The 18,738-nt window shown below is 28.2% G+C and overlaps 1 protein-coding gene across 5 annotated transcripts in view; it reads right to left on the reverse strand.

Annotated features, from left to right (window-relative positions):
* Window positions 1-9,182: 9,182 nt before the first annotated feature.
* The window catches only part of Ccn (cellular communication network factor protein Ccn), a 304,598-nt gene continuing 295,042 nt past the window's right edge, over window positions 9,183-18,738 (reverse strand). For all 5 annotated transcript variants that reach the window (XM_089223939.1, XM_089223940.1, XM_089223938.1 and 2 more), the window contains 2 exons: window positions 17,101-17,300; window positions 9,183-11,869 (listed from right to left, as the gene is read on the reverse strand). In XM_089223939.1, the coding sequence (XP_089080065.1) occupies window positions 11,498-11,869; window positions 17,101-17,300 (572 nt within the window). In that variant the 3' untranslated portion in view covers window positions 9,183-11,497. The remainder of the gene's footprint in view (window positions 11,870-17,100; window positions 17,301-18,738) is intronic.

Below are 18,738 nucleotides of genomic sequence, written 5' to 3' on the forward strand. Positions count from 1 at the left end.
TTCACAGTAATTTTTGTGACACCAAAATCACAACAATTAAAATACTATTTTGAGTTAGAAATTCATGAACAATTTTCCATAAAGATTAAAAATTGAATACATGATTCCCCATAAGTTTCTAATTTTGTCCATAAATTAATGAATTCTCATTAAACTATTTACTTATTTAGTTGTATTTCAAATACGAATAGCCATAAATACCATTTCCCAAATTTTTATGTTATAATTTTATATTCATGATAAAGTATTCAAAATATTTTAACTAGTTTTGGGTTATTTATTGATATTTAATTTTTTTTTTAGTTAGTCTTCTATTAATATTAAATGTCAATGAATTTATTTTTGTTGGGTTAAAATGCTTGAAATTGTATTACAAGGTATCTCATAAGTGGTTCTAATAACAGTTTAAAATTTAAATATAATATCAAAGACTCATGTATGTACTTGTATAGCCACATAATTTGGTGATAGTTCAGTATGCGTTCTACATACAAGTTTCTGGTTCGGTATGCGCTCTACATATACGTCATTTTTAATTTTAATTTTATTATTGGCATTCATAGGTATCTGTCAAGGAGGGAGGAGCGTCTCCAGCTAATGGTCTACCCCTATCGTACTTCCAGCGAAACGAGCTTCGTCAATTTGAACACACTCCTTACTTCTCTGTATCCGATTCATATTATCATATGAGTAGGCAATTCCAATACAAACATAAATACAAATTCAACGACTTAACTGAGTGTTAACCCACTGTTGCAACGTTGGTTCAAGTCAGTGAAATTAAAAATCTGCTGCCAGCCTGGCCGATCTTGTGCCTTCTTTTGGAGACCGAAAAATTTTCACATTAGGCAATTTCCGTCGCTTTTCTTGCATTTCTGTGTCCTAATAAAATCTATAGTAGAAATTACAGTAAAAAGTACTTACCACAATAACAAATAAAAGATAATAAAGTTGAAAGAAAAGCCCAACATATCATTTATAAAAACGAAGCAGATTATTTTTGTCCAATATTCCAAAAACGTAGACCGAGTTTAGAACGGTAAACCCAATAGAGTGCATACCGAACTAGCACCCATAATTTTTATAAGCATTTAAAATTGAAAATTTGTACTTAAAATATCTACAAAAAAAAAAAAAAAATGTTAATATACGAGTATATTTTAGATTTTTTGGTGACATAAACTTTAACTACTAAATTATTTAAATGTTTGATTAGCTATGGAATAAAAATTTAAAAATGAATATACACAGTTTTAGATTCTGAACGAAGTGATGAATGTATTGATTTTACAATGATGTGTGTGTTTTTGTTTTTGTGTTTACAGCATAACTAGTCGAAATAATGCTTCAATTTCAAACTTTGGGGGTGGATTCCGATGTAAAAGTGAATATACTTGGTGCATTATAGAGGTCAAAAGTAAACATTTTCCAATAGTTTTCAAAAAAGTCGAGAAAAACAAAAAAAAAAAAATGATAGAAAAACGGGAATTTTTACGCAAAACCAGTTTTCGACCAAATCGATTTTTTATATGGTTGTAATTAAAAAACTAATCACTGTAAATACTTGAAATTTCCACCAAATGTTTATGTTAATGTTATCTATATACAGTTTAATTTTTAAAAAATTTCGACTTTTTTTGAGTTATTTATAGACCACTGAAATTTTCGATTTTTTGAGAATTTTTTTTTGAAGTATCGGTAAAAAAGTTTTAAATGACCAAAAAAACTTGAAAATTAAATACAAGGTTCCTTATGAGTTGTTCTTATTGTAGCTAAAAAAAATTAAAAATCGTTACTCACAATTTTTTTTTATAAGCGTTTATAGTTCAATTTTTTACGAAATCTGTCGAAAATGCGAAAATTTGCAAGTAATTTTGAAGTTTAAAAATCATGAAATTTTTTGTGTTTATAACTAAGGATTAAAAATACAACACTAAGTTTTCCATAAGTTTTCCATAAGTTTTCTTTTAAGTAGCTATAGAGGAAACTCGAAGCATCATTATAGGAAAAATTTTAAGTGCGCGGGAATTTTAAATTTTTACGAAATAGCATAACAATAACGATTTATCCTCAAACGATTTTTAATATTTGTTATTATTCAAAAAGTATAAATCGTAGATACTTAAAAATTTTACCAGTTATTTAGATTGTCATTTTCTTTACATGATTTAATTTTCAAAATATTTTGACTTTTTTTGAGGTATTTATAGACAACTGAAAATTTTCAATTTTTCTGAAAATTTTTTTTTGAAGTGTCTATTAAATTTTTTTGGCCCTATCAAAATACTTGAAAATTTAATACAAAGTTCCTCATAAGTTATCCTTATAGTGATTAAAAAATTATAAGAATACATAGGCACAATTTTTTTTTATAAGCATTTGAAGTGCAAATATTGACTTAATACGTAAAAATTACGGCAATTTTCAAATTATCTTAGATAGAAATTCATAAAAGTTTTTCTTTTTAGATCTAAGATTTTAAAATTGAATACAAGGCTCCTAACTTATTTTTACAATAGCAGTTAAAAAATAAAAGAAATATGTAGTTACAAATATTTTTACATGCATTCAAATTTTAATTTTGACAACATACGTAAAAATCATGAAAATTCGTAAATTATTTTAAGCTAGAAATTCATAAACAGTTTTCATTTTATTTCTACGATTTGAAAATTTAATATATGGCTCCTATCATATTTTTACAATAGCAATTGAAAAATAAAAGAAATGCGTAGTCTTAATTTTTTTTTACAAGCATTCAAAGTTTGAATTTTGGCAACATATTAGGTATTTAAAAATCACGAAAATCAGGAAAATTCGCAAATTATTTTAAACTGGAAATTCATAAAAATTTTTCTTTTTAAATCTAGGATTTGAAAATTTTTAATAATCTATAATATATCCTAGACAGATAAACCGTCTCCGTTCAGAATCGTTTTTCGTATACAATGATACCTATCATTGCATTCAAATTTAACCTACCTTAGTCAGAGGTCCACCCCACCCCCAATGTACAGCAGAGCGACATCCACTTACCCGCTTTTTTTTAGATTGGATATATCCAATTGGGGCAAATTAGATATTAGACAAAGAATAGAAAGGTTTTTTTGTTAATTTTGTTATTTGTTTTTATTAAAAAAAATATTCATGGGTACTTGAGCTTGAAATTTTAAAGTTTATTATTATATTACATATACATAATAACATTTTAAAATGCAACTTTTAAGTTGAAAATAATTTAACCTAAGTGCTTTATTAATAATGTCAAATAGTAAAATAAATTAAGTACTTTAATAATAATATTATAATATTTACGAAACATTTTTTAAATAATTAGTAACCCTATTTTAAATTTCATAAAATTTTAACTACAAAGTAATTTGGACATTTTCAAGATTATAATGAAATTTAATAACATTAAAATATTAAATGCTTATAAAAATATCGAGTCTAAATAAATAATATACATATAATGTTATATAATTATATCTTTAACATATTAAAACTGTTATTTAACCACTTATAAGTTATAAGGAATTTAGTATTACATTTTCGATCATTTTGGCCCAAAACAAAAAATTCATTAACGTTTATAGAAAAATAAACTAAATACCTATAAATGTTAAATGTATAATCAATTCAGAACTAGTCAAAATATTTTGAATTATTCTTATAATGTATACAAAATGATAAACGTCAGAAGTATCTACGGTTATTAATTGTTTTTGAATTACAACAACATAAGAAAATCGCTCGATTAGATTTCATTAGATACCTACCTAAATATTTACAGGCAAATTTCCAATGTCGTAAAAAAACTTCAAACGCTCATAAACAGTTAAATTAACTAATGTAATTTTTTTATTTTTCGTTAAAGTTTGGAAAACTTATAGAGAATCTTGAATTTGATTTTAAAATATTTATTGAAATATTTTTATGAATTTTTAACACAAAAATATAGGTTGCTAATTTTCGTGATTTTGATGAATTTTGTAAAAATTTTCACTTCAGGTGCTCATAAAAAAATTATTGTGGATTTACGTTTGAATTTTTTTTTTTAATTTTCACTGACCAAAACAATTATGAAGAATTTTTTATTAAATAAATAATTTGCAAAAACTTATGTAGGTACCTAGTTAAAAGTTTATGAAATGTGCAATAGGGTTATAGAGTAATAGGGGTTTTTGTAGTTTTGTGTATGTATCTTTTTATCTACCTATATGCATAAATGTGGAAACAATATAGGTAAGAATGGTAAGATGTTTGTAAAAATATATGTTATTTTTAGGTTAGGTATTTGTTTATTTTTATATATTTTTAAAAGTTCAATGACTACCAGGAACGCTTTTGATATTCCAAAAGGCCTTATGAAATCTTGATGTATAATAACAATATAAGATAAGAAAAATTATAAAAGATAAAAAAATATTTTCGAATTTACTATCAATAAACATTTAAGTTTCTATAGGCATAAAATATGAGTGGTTTATGTGTTTGAATTTATACTTTATAGTCAGATCGGACTAGCTCAAGTGTTTTTGTGTGATAAATGGTGGATTTAATATAAAATTTTTTAAAATTATAAAATTTTATTGATTTGAATTTACAAATATAAATTACTATACAAATTATTTAACAATAATGATTAGGATAAACTAAGAAAAGGTAGATACTAATTGGAAAAACAAAGCGAATAAAAAAAATTTGGAGTAACGAATATTTTTTAATGCTTAATACTTCAATATATAGAAAATATTGTAGACGACTAATTTATGTTAGACATTTCACCTAAACGGAAGATTCAAATTTTTGAAAAATATGAGTAGATTCATATAAGTATTTAGGTAATAGGTATACTCATTATTTTTAAAAGTTTCAACTTTTTTTGAAGATATCTGATGTGATTGCAATCCAACTTAGGTATACCTTATAGTTTTTAGCAATATTTTCTCGTTATTTTTTTTAAAACTATTTTAAATGAGAAAATCATTTAAAATCTAATTTTCCATTATCATATTTCCGAAGCAAAGCTCATTTTGTAGAATTTCAAGACCTACATATAAATCGAATTTCGAACGAGTACCTAAGCACTTAATTTTTTAGTTTTAAAAAGTAGCTATTATTAGGTACCTATCAATTCCAATGGAATAGTAGACCATTATTTTGCAGATAAGACATAAGTATAAAGTATTCTTGTGCCAATAAACTAGGTACTACAGAGTACAGTTATATATTTTATCTTCTTTTGTTTGATAGAAACCACTCTCATCCTATAAAATCATATTTAATCATTTTCCTGAAATTTCGGTGAAGGGGGGGGGTTGAACCCCTAAAACCTCGCTTTGTGTACGCGTCTGTACATACTTATGAAGTTATGATTACCAACCAAAAAGATGTGATATTACCCGTATGTGTAGTCTCCATCTTACAAGTTACAAGTGCGTAACATGGCAAATTTTACGCTCAAATCACTTTTAGCTCTGTTAGTTTAAAATTTAGAGTGAATTGACTTCTTATAAAATTTAAATGCAATATTTTTACCTAGTTAATATCAAAGGCTTTTTAATAATATTTAAATATTAAAGGTAGTTATGAGTATTTTCAGATGTACAAATTGTAAAATACACATAACTCGCCTTAAAATGAAAAATATAATAAAAAGCTTTTGACATTACTAGGTTGTAGGTAATAGTTTTACTTTTAAAATTTATAAAAGGCCAATTCACTCTAAATTTTAACGTGATCTGTTGATCGTAAAAATTGCTATGTTATTACTTGTTAGATGGAGTCGTGAAGATAACACATTAGGGTATCATGTATCACGTTCTCTAATAGGTAACTAAGTACTGGATTGAAATTTGATTTTTATATATTGGAATTAAGTATCCAAAAAGTATCCTACTTAGGAACATAATATAAAATAAAAAATGCATATTGTTGTTCAAAAAGTAATAAATCATTAAAAACTGTAATGATACCTGTTTGAAATTTGAAAATACTGTTTTCAATGTAATACAATTAAATGAAATTTTTTTAAGTTATAATTGTTCAAAACAGGTATAAAACTGAAGACAATTATCCTTGTATATTATTCAAAATTAAATTAATAGGTATATCACTAAATATTATTGATTTTTATATAATATGATTATTAATTATGTGTCGTGTTAGAATATATTTCTGTAGTGCGCTTTTGGCCATTTGGGCGTCGATAATTACATAACAATTAATAGAAATATTTGATTTAAACGTACAAATCATGGACAATAAACAATATTGAAGAAGCTACATGAAGTATAAATACAACAAAAATGTTTTGAGGATTTTAAAATGATAAAAGATTAAAAACCGTATATTATTAATTTTACTTTTATTATTATCGTTTTATTATTTATTTTTTTACTAAAATAACAATATGCGCTTTATATGAGGCGGTACAACATGTCAAAGGTGCATGATATAAAATCATAACGAATTTATATGCTTATCATAATATAAGGGCATATTATAGTGAATACCATGGTATAATGATATAACTTTGCTCAAAGTAGTGTTCGGTAATCTCTCCTTTAGTTTTGAGTTTATTGATGATAATAACATGTACCGGACAGACGATATAACATTATGCATTGATAATTACTGGGTCAAAGGATCAAACATTTATTTAAAAAAAAATACAAATATAAATCAAATCATTAATACTTTTGTTATGCAAAATTTGCTCTGTAAATAGAACATCTTAATCAATTAAATATTATTAGGTACCTAAATGAGTTGCCAATTAGACACAGTATTATACCATTCAGTACAATATAAGTACCTACCTATTATAATTATTGTAGGAAAATACTTATATACCATATTATGTACCTATACTGGTACTGTATAATAGACGATTATCAATCAAATAGCTTTTACCGTTTCAAAAAGGTACCTATAAGTAAGTAGTTAAAATCAGAGCCGTTTTTAATCATATCTAACGTAAAATAATGTTTTTAAGTAGGTATACAGTTTTAAAGATTAATATGCTGAAACAGTAACGTATTTCGGTGGGGGAGGGGGGAGGATTGATCCCACCATAACCTTCAACTGTTCAGATGAATAGGTCTTTCTATAATATTATTGAAAAACCCCTTTTTACTAAGTATCTATATACTAGGCAGTTAGTGTACCTAACTAAGAGATAGCCACTTATATTTTGTATAATATATAATACAAGTTAAGACACGTTCACGCTCTGTATGCATACAGATTCCTTTGTATTGATCGTAGACACAAAATTATTATAGATTGAACTTTAAACATACATAATAACGTCTGTAACGTAAATCATTGTGATAATAATAAATTCTGACTTTGAGAGAATAAACATGATATACCTAGGAATTCTAAATATTTATGGTATTTGTTGTGTACCTACAATTACTATGTAAACTAATATTTTTAGAACATAATATGCATATTGAATAATGCATATTATGCTAATCTATAATAGGGTTCATGTGTTCATCATTAATGAAGATTGAGCGAAAACTTTGACATTTAAATTTTAGATGAAAAAAAACTTTGTTTAATAAAATGAAAACGATGTATACTACTAATCATACATAGATTCATTTTTCCAACAGAAAGTTGTACAATTTATTTTCTTTCTTAAGTTAGTAAGAATATAATATACATAATATAAATAATAATTTATAATATAAATAATATAAATTTATATTATAAATACGTAGGTAGGTAAACAAGTACCAACTAGTTTCTGTATATTATAATATTATGTTATATAACTTATGTTGCGTCCCAACTGACGCCGATTCATATATAAACGTAGAAATGAACACTTGATGTAAGTATTTAGTTATAATGTTGTTTATTTTACTTAATATAAAAATACAATATTAGTTAAATAATGAGGTGAATGGTGATCGGTGTTACGACCTGACTCTGAGATGTAATTTGCTAAGACTGTGAGTGGTGTTACGACCTGCCTCTAAATGTCTTGTTTAGTCTTATCTGCCTAACTGTCTAGCTCGCATTTAAGAACCGTCTGACGAGCTCTTGTCCCCGTCTCTCTTGTATATGATTCGGTCCTTAGAAGAGATGGTTGTTTTGGTGGTGGCTTTCCTGTAACACGTCGAAATTCGGTCTTGTGATTCAACTTAACATGCTGACCGTTTCGTATCCTTTCACATGGGTCTACATCAGTCATCTCTGAGAATATACGTGTGAAATCACTTTTATAGTTTAATTAATCTTATTCACCACGTTCCTATTGTTGACCTCTGCATGCTTTTTATATTAATGGCTTATTAGTTTTAGTCTATAGCTAATACTTATTTTATAGTCATAATCGCGTGATATCTCGTACATATCTTATAGGTAACGTAACACTTATATAATAAATTATAAGTTATCACATCGATGCGATATATTTATATGTAGGTAAATATACTTTAAAAAAAAAATAAAAATAGATTTTCATGATATTTTGCAGGTTTTAACATATCTAATTATTTTTTGTTTACTTCACTAACTATTTTATCACTAAACACTATACATTTATATGTATTATATTCTACAAGTCTGAAGCATGAATTATTGTTACACAGTCTGTAGTTTGTCAGTTTGTGCATTACGGTCATATAATTATGACTTTTATTATCAGTTACTGATGATAAATAATAATTCGAAATCAAAATGTATCTTTAATATTATGATAACTTTAAGTGACAGGATACATTTATTTTATGAGTTCGTGGAATAAAAAATATTCAACATTACAAATAATAACTTTTTATTGAATTCGATTAAATATTACAAATTGCGATATATCTTATACGTTAACAAAATATAATTATACATTTTTTTTTTTTTTGCCTTTTCGTATTCGTGATGACAAATAGATATTTAAAGTACTTATTAATACTTAGTTAATATAATTATGTGAAATTTTTAAAATGTTCATAATTTCTTATAATCTATAATATTATAAATAATAATCTGACTGTCGGTTAATATAAATAAAAACATTTATACATTTTTTTTCTTCAATTTTATAACCCTTCTATAATATTCTTATTAAATTAACAAAACCAATTTATAATGTTAATATTATTTTTTAGTATATTTTAGGTAACAAAGTGTGGATATGTTAATATTGAAGGACCTAAAGGTGAGGGCAGAATAAAAATATTCCATTAAGGCACTGTATAAATAATACCTTAGTGTTGGCCTCCGGTGGTATAATTCAATCGCTAATACCTATTGCTGGCGTAGGTATATCAAGTGTAGAATAATATAATGCCGTAGGAATTTGAGTTAATCGTTCAATATTGTTCGTTAACAACTGTAAAAATTGTCTACGTACAATAATAGCAACACATTGTGCTGATAATTGTATCGCAATAACAATGTTCCGGCGAAAAACCAAAAAATTATCGGTCGTCTGCAAAGGTTTGTCAGTTGCATGTAATAGATACTGAACATGACGAAACAGACGAAACCGGAAACTGCAGGGAAATGTATTAGTACTATTATACGTTCATGATGTTATTATGAATCGATTGTGAACAGTGTCTTCTAATTATATTGTAATTTTTTTGGGTTTAAAGCCAACGATTTAATCCTCTTTATTGCATATGGAGATCCTAAACTTGTGATATGAAATGATGGTAGATTCCTACCTATATACAGAGATATTATATAAAATCAAATATGTGGATATTATCGTTATACATGTATAATGTAGGTACGTGTGGTGAGTATATAAAACGGTGCAACGTGGTCAAAGCTTGTAAGGATAAAACGATTTCATAAATCTAACTTACAACAACAACAACAACAAAATAAAAATAATAATTATAATAGTTCATTATTATGATGATATTGTTCATTATTTTTCACATATAATATTAATCTAGTACAAATATTCAAAACGGTACATTTTTAAACAATGTTTTTTTTTTTACAAGCATATAATATATTAATTTTGGCAAAAAAAAATATCCAAGTTATACCCTTGTTAATATATATACACAGTACTCACATATATATTTATTTATATTATAAATATTATATAATATAATTATTAACATAATATAATATTATAACATTTTAATATTGTAACATCATTGTGTTACATTTTTCTTTATTATTATTATTTGTGTCTGTACAATGCGTATAATAATTAATAATATTATGCCTACAACGTATTATACGTAATTATTATGCATACAACGAATCTCATTATTTTTGAAAACAGAGTATGAAAGTGGAGTAAATGATTAACAACTACTTGTAAAATACTTCTGATTTTAGTGTGCGTTATGTACAAATTTAGTTAATGATATATAGTTACATTGTGTATAACTGCAATGGTTCTTAACGGGCAATTATTATTAGTGATTGTTTTTTTAGCGCTTTTGAGATGAATTATTATTAGTATAATGTTATACAGTTGGTCCTCTTGGGAGCGTATTTTATTTTTCAAAAACACGTAATTGAATATTTTTATCAAATAAATTGTATTCAAAAGCGATACTACGATGGGATTTATAGGCTTATTTTTGAAAAATTTTCACCTCAGCGAATGGAATTTATGTTTCTAAACTGTAGAGTCTAAATGAAATGTTTTGGTTTTATATAACTACATTTTATATGGACGTGAGGTCATCGTACTCTTTGCGGGCGAATCGTTATATAATATAGGTAATATAGGTAAGTATACGCGAAAAAAATATCTATACAAACCAAAACTCAGATTTTTGACGATGTACACCTCATTGGGTACTTAAATTGATCTACCTGAATATGAGGCGTTTCTCAAAATTCGACCAAATTTTGGAAAATATGACCAGGTTTTGATCACAAATTTATAGTTGTGTGGATCCAGGTGACTATATACGATCGTATTTATTATGAAACTTTTATATATATATATATTATATATATATAAAGTGTAATTCAAAATAAATAATTTTAGAATTGACACGCGCTATACTATACTTACAGACTGACATCAAGGATGTTAATTAAAAAAAAAAAAAAAACCACTGAACTTTTAAGTATTGAAATTGGTAGAGATAGCTATTATATATTATATTTTGGTGGGCGCAATGATCTCCGTTTAAATTAACTTTTAATAAAACATCCTGGTGGTCACGAAAAGGTTGAGAAACGCCGTAATAATAATAATAATAATAATAGTAATTATAGCTCTAACAAAAATAACAAACGTCAATCTCAAAACCGTAAACAAAAACTGTCAAAAATCTCGTCACGGTCGCTGTCGTCTCCTGTCTCGGTCGTCATGTATAGTTTGTGTGTGTGTGTGTGTGTACACGCACGCGCATGTGGTGTGTCGCGAATATTGAAATATGTAAAATAATAATAAATAACAAACGTTTCACAGTTCGGCCAAGTCGCGGGCGGCTGGTTGCTGCGGGTGCATCGGCGTCGGCTTCAGACGCCCAGCGGTTCACGGCCGCCGCCGTCGTCAGTCAGCGTGGCGTCGGCACGTGCACTTTACGATCCACTCGATGTCTACGTACACGCTGTGTACGTAATCGTCGGCCGTGGCCGAGAAGGGCCTGTGAACGGGTTCCCAGAGGTCGTCACCCGGCACAGCGCCGTCCAGCCTGTCGTGGCCCTCCACCGGGCTCCGGCACAGAAACTCCACCTTGACCGTGGTGCTGAGCTCGGGGGCACAAACGATGCCGCCGCCGCCACTGTTGCCACCACCGCCGCTCGTGGACGGGCACGCTCCGCCACACCGCTTCGGGTGGAACGTCTTCCGGCTCCGGCAGTCGCCGAACTTCAGCCGGACCGGTGTCGTCGACTTTATCGTCGCCTTGCACTCGTGTCCCTTCTGCAGAATCAGACAGGTGGAAAAAATATATTATAAGATTTGAAATCGAAACGTGGTGGATCCCAGTCCACGTTTTTTTTTTCTTCGAGGTGGAGGATGATCAGTTACATAATATTATTACACAAAAATAAACCAACCTTTTTTTTTTTTTTTAAATAACTGCAAAATAAGTGCTTAAAATAACAAGGTATAAAATTTTGAGTATCCCTAGATACGCTACTGGTGGACCCACTGGACCCGAATGCCGTTTTAAAGACACAACGGCCCAAATTGTTTATAACTGCAGCAACAATAATTAAAACAATATAATATTACTAATATTAGAGATAGGAACTCTTCGAACCATTATTCAACGGTTGGAGCAAAATAATGTTCGATATATTTTTGTGTTTATGGTGAATTTACAACTTATAATTATCATTAATATTATTACATATCTAGTAGTCATATGATATAATAAATAGTATACAAGTGTGATTGAAGAGTCAAATTCAACAAAGAAATTACATGCAATTTATTAATGTATCATTACCACTGACAGTATAAGGACGCAATAATTGTAAATTTGTCTTAATATACCTATACAATATTGACAACAAAACATAATATGTCAATTTATATATTTCTTAGTTATTACAACAATAATATAAACTTAACAGGCAACAGAATAATTTAATAATAATAGCACTTGTAACTTCGAATACCATGTACATTTAGTTCTTATGTAGGAATGTCACTTATTCATGTGACCCTAAAATGCCTATTATGAATACCATGTCATAATCATTTTATTACCGAAGTGCAAAAATCGCGTAAAATGGTCTCATCGTTTATATTTATATCACTAACACCGTTTTTAAAACTTAACAATGTGTTCACACTCATTAAGTTATATTTTAAGCTGTTATAGAATGCTTATAATACATCACATAATATCATGTTGTGATATACAATAAATACACTAAAAAATTTCGATAAAATAAAAATTAGATAAGTTACTATGGTAATATTGCATTTTGTTTGCACTCAAGTTTATTATTGTACGATTTCTCCATTCGGACACAAATTAAACGGGTCCGAGAATAATTGAAATACACATTTGAATGTCAATCACACATAATTGATTGGGCTTATTTTTTATTCTCTACCTACATGAAATTTATTTCGGCAAAATTGATGCTACGTATAAATTATTTTTTGTGGTAATGAATTTCACGGGCAATTACCGTAGTAAATCGTATTATAATACTGGCGTGCCTAATACAATTTATCTGTATAAACGTTGGGACAATTTAATTTGTGTAGACGTGTTTTGTAAAATGCAATTAAAAACTGTTTATAGTGTTGTTAAAATAATTACTTTGACGACGAACTAATAATACACGCCTATAATACGACCTATCACGTCATACTGTAGTACTTTAACTTGGTAAGTCGTGACAATATTCATATATATTATTATTATTGTTGTCGACTGGTAAAAATAATCAATATAATATTAAACACGGTTTGGTTCTTTTCGCCTCGAGAGGGGATGACGATGGCGATGATGGGAAAAAGAAAAGTAAAGACGCATTGCAGAAAATATTATAAAAATAAACGTTATAATAATTGATTTAGCTGTGTGCGAACCGTTGCTCGTTGTCGTCGTTTGTGACTTCGACAAAGGTAATTTCTAAATGGACGTAATACAAACATCTAACGAGAAGACTGAAGAGTGTATTGTATATTAAAACTAGACAATTTAGTTGTAAGCGATAGGAGATATTAAACGGAACGCGTACGTCGTTATACATATCGGTACTAGGTAGGTAGTACCTATTACAAAGGTGACTGCAAGTAATTTGCGGTCAAAGAAACAACGTGTGTATATAAAGAGACCGTTATTAAAGTACTGTTACGCTTGGGATAGTAGCCAGTAGGCACTTATATAAAACCTGTGACAGGAACCAAATAGGTTGGTCGGTAGAATTGACATTTTCTCGTATGTCGTGCGGTCTTTGACTTAGACAACGTCGTCAATATGACGTGGGTACTTTTGAGTCTTTTATTCGAAATACTTATCCACTTGGGAAAGGAGTTGAGTTTGATAAGATTTTTTTACATCGGTTATTGTGAGCAGTTATGAAAATATGAAATGTGATAAAATATAAACATTGAAATGATAGTTTCGTAAAAAAAAAAACACGCTGTGGATAATAAAATGACCTAAAAACATAAACAATTTAAATATTGTTTGACTGTTATTATAATTACGTCTGTGTTTTAGTTTTTTTTCATTGTACATTTTTCAAATTTCAAATAATGGACATAAAACTCATTCAAATTATTATTATGTAAATTTACCCTTCATTGACCACGGTAGTTTTATTTTTAATTAGTTACATTCATTCGTGTGCGCATCGTCGTTTATACTCCGTGTACGAAGAGAATATTAAAGTAAACATGGATCATATTTTTTATTTTCTTAAATCTTATGTGGATTTAAAATAGAACAGATTCTCATTTACAATAGCGTGAAACGTGTATTTGTGTTTGGCGAAAATAAAATATTTCAATAAATTATTATTATACCCAGGCTTTAAGCCGAACATAAATATATCCCCGACGAACGTCATCGGTAAAAGTTTTGTCGCTAATGCTGTAAGTAACTTTTGTGATTTCCAAAAGAGTATAATATAATGTATGTTATATATGTAAGCATAGGAAATAAAAGAACAAACTAATTTCTATTCAGATTGAATCCGAGGCGTAAAAGTTGTCGACCGACTTTTCGGACTCGAACAGGAATATTTTTGATTCATTGTCTTTCCCCTTCTCTATCACTGTTCCCTTTGGTACGCCCATTAGTCTGCTCTGCCAGAAGCAACTTGTCCACGGGAACGGGGCGGGGTGAGGTTAAAATATAAAAGGTAAACACGACCTGCGACGACAAATACTGTAGACGTGACGTGCAGAGTAGTAAGGCATTCAAATTTGCCCCTCCTCTCAACAACGCCCGCATCAGCATTCGACCAGATGTTTCGGTCGTGAAAAATTGTATTATTTCCTATCCTTCAATGCATGAGGGTTCTGAACATGAATAATGGAATTCGCATTAAAAAAAAAAGAAAAAAAATTATTTATCAGGATTCAGGACGATGATGGGATAACGGTGGTTGGTCGGGCGCATTACTATCAAGGTGGCAGTGCACGTACTCCTCCGTCTCGTTGGTTTTAAATCTACGCAGAACGTTCTTATTTTATTCCATTTAACCATTCGGTTTTTACAACTCGCATACCTTTGCCGTATATGGATATTGAACGATATAGCGTATTTTTATTATTATTATTTTTACCACTAATCGCAAGTTACACGTTATGATGTTGGGGTTTTTATCAAACACGTACAAGTTAGTAATAAAACCAGAAAAAAAACTGTTTTAGTCGGTTCAACGTTATTTGGTCATTAAAACAATAGTCATTTAAAATAACTTGAAGAAAGTACATAAAAAAATAAATTATAATAAAATATTGTATTATACCTATATGTTTTATTTGAATGGTTATTGTATGTTTATAGTTTATATTATATTAGAACGCTATTGCATATAAGTTATAACACGTATAGGTACCAGGTACGTAAAATAATAAAATAATTGATATTAATTCTGGAATTTTAATTGAATTTTATAATTTGTACACATCGCTTTAAGTTAACTACGAAAAAAATCACTTGAATATCGGACGGGATAAATATAAAATTTAAACGAGTTGCCGTGTTGGTGCCAGAGCTTTTAAAAAATTAAAAAGCCTATACTTCTGTAGGCTTTTAAAGTTTTAAATGAAAAGTGACTACGTGTGAGTTAGTGTAGACCAAAATATTCTATAGAATACAATAGAACTGCAATAGTATCAATTGTAATTGTACGATTTGCGATACTTTTATTTTAACCGATGCATCGCGATGGTCTGATGTTAGGACGGACAAATATATTATATGGTCTACAATATTTTATAATTCAATTTGGATTAAAATTCAAAATGTTATTCACTATAGTCTTTTGATACTGATTTTAGTGACGGTTTAAATTTTTTTCCTCTTACAATTTTGCAGTCAAAATAATTATAAATGATTGAAATAGAATAATATAAATTGATTATAGTGTATTATTATGGCAGTGAAATGACTTAAAATTGTACTAATTGTAGTATAATATGTTTATTCAAATATATATATTTTATTTCATACAAACCATAAGTCGGAGTACCTATTGTTTCTGTGATAATTATATATTCTCGAAAATTATCATAAATTCAAAATATGTAGTATTTTAATCGGGTTTTGATTTATGATTACATTTAATTGCTTCGGAGATGTTTAAGTGTTCCAAGTCATTTATAAAAATTACAAATATTTTAACTTTGATGTTTTTTTTATAAACGGTTTATAATATACGGAAGGATTTTCATCATTTTTACAGCGGAACCATAATTTTAAACGTCTAGAAATTTTATTAAGTAGGTATATTATGTATTTATGTTAAAGAGTTTATAAATGCGTCAATACTGCTGAATGTTGTTTTTAGATTATCTTAAAAGTTCTTGTTTTTAATCTGAATTATAAAATTATACCGAGAAAATTCGTACTAGTGTAAGTTATATTTTTAAAAACTTAACGTATTTTAATTTAATCATAAAATGTCAATACACAAAAATTATTTGTGCCATTTAAAGTGCTAAGAAATTAATGATTTTTTCCATTTATTTTTATTGTTTTTGTACTTCTCTATGCACTATAAATATTACACAACCACAATTACCTTAGTACATATCATATACATTTATTTTAATCTTTTTATAGGTAAAATTATATTGTTAAAGGACAGAACTAATTATAATATTAATTTTATTAATTGATCGAAATGTTTAATATTTGAATAGTATAGCATATAATTAATTAATTCTAGGATATATAATATTATATATATAGTGGTAGCTGTTAAGTATAGGATTGGCCTGCTATGGTTTGGGTGCTAAAACTATATTTGTGTATGAGTTTGGTTACTTGTAATATATTAATTGAGTTGGCTATTGCTAACTTTCATTTTTTATTTATTTTTTCTGTTCAAATGAAAATGTATTAAATTATTTTTGATTTTGTTCACAAATGCTATTAATTTGACATTATAAATGTTTATATTATAATATTGTGTTACCAAGACAGTAAAATAGTATAATATTATGCTTACTCTAATGTGATGGTGTCTTGCATATTTAGCATTCACCAGTGGTGGTGAGTGACACGGCCTTATTTGGCAAAGTCTGGTTTCGTTATTAGGCTTACACGCTTCATTTGCATTAGACACGCGCCTAGAAAGACCTAATCCACACTGGGATGAACATTCTGCCCATGGTGTGACCAATGCTTCACAGTTTGGCGGCCTTTCCACTAAAAAAAGAAACATATATAAATAATTATTTAGACACATATTATATTATATATTTTTAATTAATATAGTATTCCATAAACCTAATACAATATCGAAAACGTGATAAGACATCTTGAGTTATTTATCATTTTTTATGACTCATGAAATAATTTGTATACCTAGTTATACTTACAATATTCGTGTGATTATAGATGTGCAATTTAATTGATTAATTTTGTACCTTGTCAATCGGTGGTGTTTCTTTATTTTTCTAAATCCCTATTTGGCTAATACGTGTTTCTATAGGATTCGTTTTTAATACATCGTAGGTATATAATTAATTATCTATTATTTCTATTATTTTGTCTTTAAGTAAAACTCAGCGATTTATTGCGGGCATTTTAATCTCATCAACTGTTGAAAATTTGTCGTGACCGAGATGGTTTATCAATCAATTTCATGTTCGGCATGCTCGAGGGTTATCCGGTCGATTGAATTCAATCTCGGTCTCGAGCATAGTGTGTTCCGAAGTGACAAGAACCTTAAAAATTCATCAAATACACGGTTAAGCTATAAATTATTCATCGTTGGCCATTACTTTTTCCGGTCCATCTAGACCTGAGACGAAGAAAGGGGCTTAGGAATTATTAAAGAGGCGTAAAATAAACAATATGTGTGCTGCTAGTATTAAGAATGAAAGGGAGGAAAATAGAAATTCTAGGTAAAGAAACGTTAATTTGAAATGTGTATATTTTGCAACACTATTTCGAGTTATTTTTCTGGTGTCACTAAATGATTCAAATCCTTCAGATCTTTTGCATGCGGAACCTACATTATGTTTTAATCCCGTCACGTTTCCAGCACGTTAGTCCGGGCGCTATAAGCGTGTGTGTATACGATCTAACCTGACTTCAGTCGGTGTATGATGCTCATATACATATGTTTAATTACCGCTTTAGCAATGGAAAAGCATAGAACAAATAAAATGTGCGTAATTGAACTGAAGCAACATATACGAAAATTCTAGTGTAAATATAATGAGCAAATACATTTTAATATATATGTATATTGTGAAATTCCTTTGAAAACTTGATTTATCATATATATTAATTCGTTAATTCGTTCCACTATAGCGAACATAATATTATAAAATCATACGGAATTATTCTATTTAAATTCTATCATTATTTGAAGGTTAGGTTAGGCTAAGTTTTTTTTTAAATTTAGAAATAATATTCGTTAAAAATTTGTAGTTGAAAAAAAAAAAATAAAAACCAACCATTATTTAAAGTTTGTTACTCATTTATATTTATACTTTTTATTATTTCTTGAGATTTGTTTGTTTAATAAAAATGTACAATCTTTACGAGTAAGTACAATTATTGTCAATAAGTAAATGAGTGAATTCAAAATGTGGAGGTAAAAATAAAGAATATTGAGTGGTTGTTTCACATTAGA

The sequence above is a fragment of the Diuraphis noxia genome, unplaced genomic scaffold (assembly GCF_037042655.1).
Source record: "Diuraphis noxia isolate RWA-SAM2 unplaced genomic scaffold, SU_Dnox_SAM2 contig0003, whole genome shotgun sequence".
NCBI classification, from domain to species: domain Eukaryota; kingdom Metazoa; phylum Arthropoda; class Insecta; order Hemiptera; family Aphididae; genus Diuraphis; species Diuraphis noxia.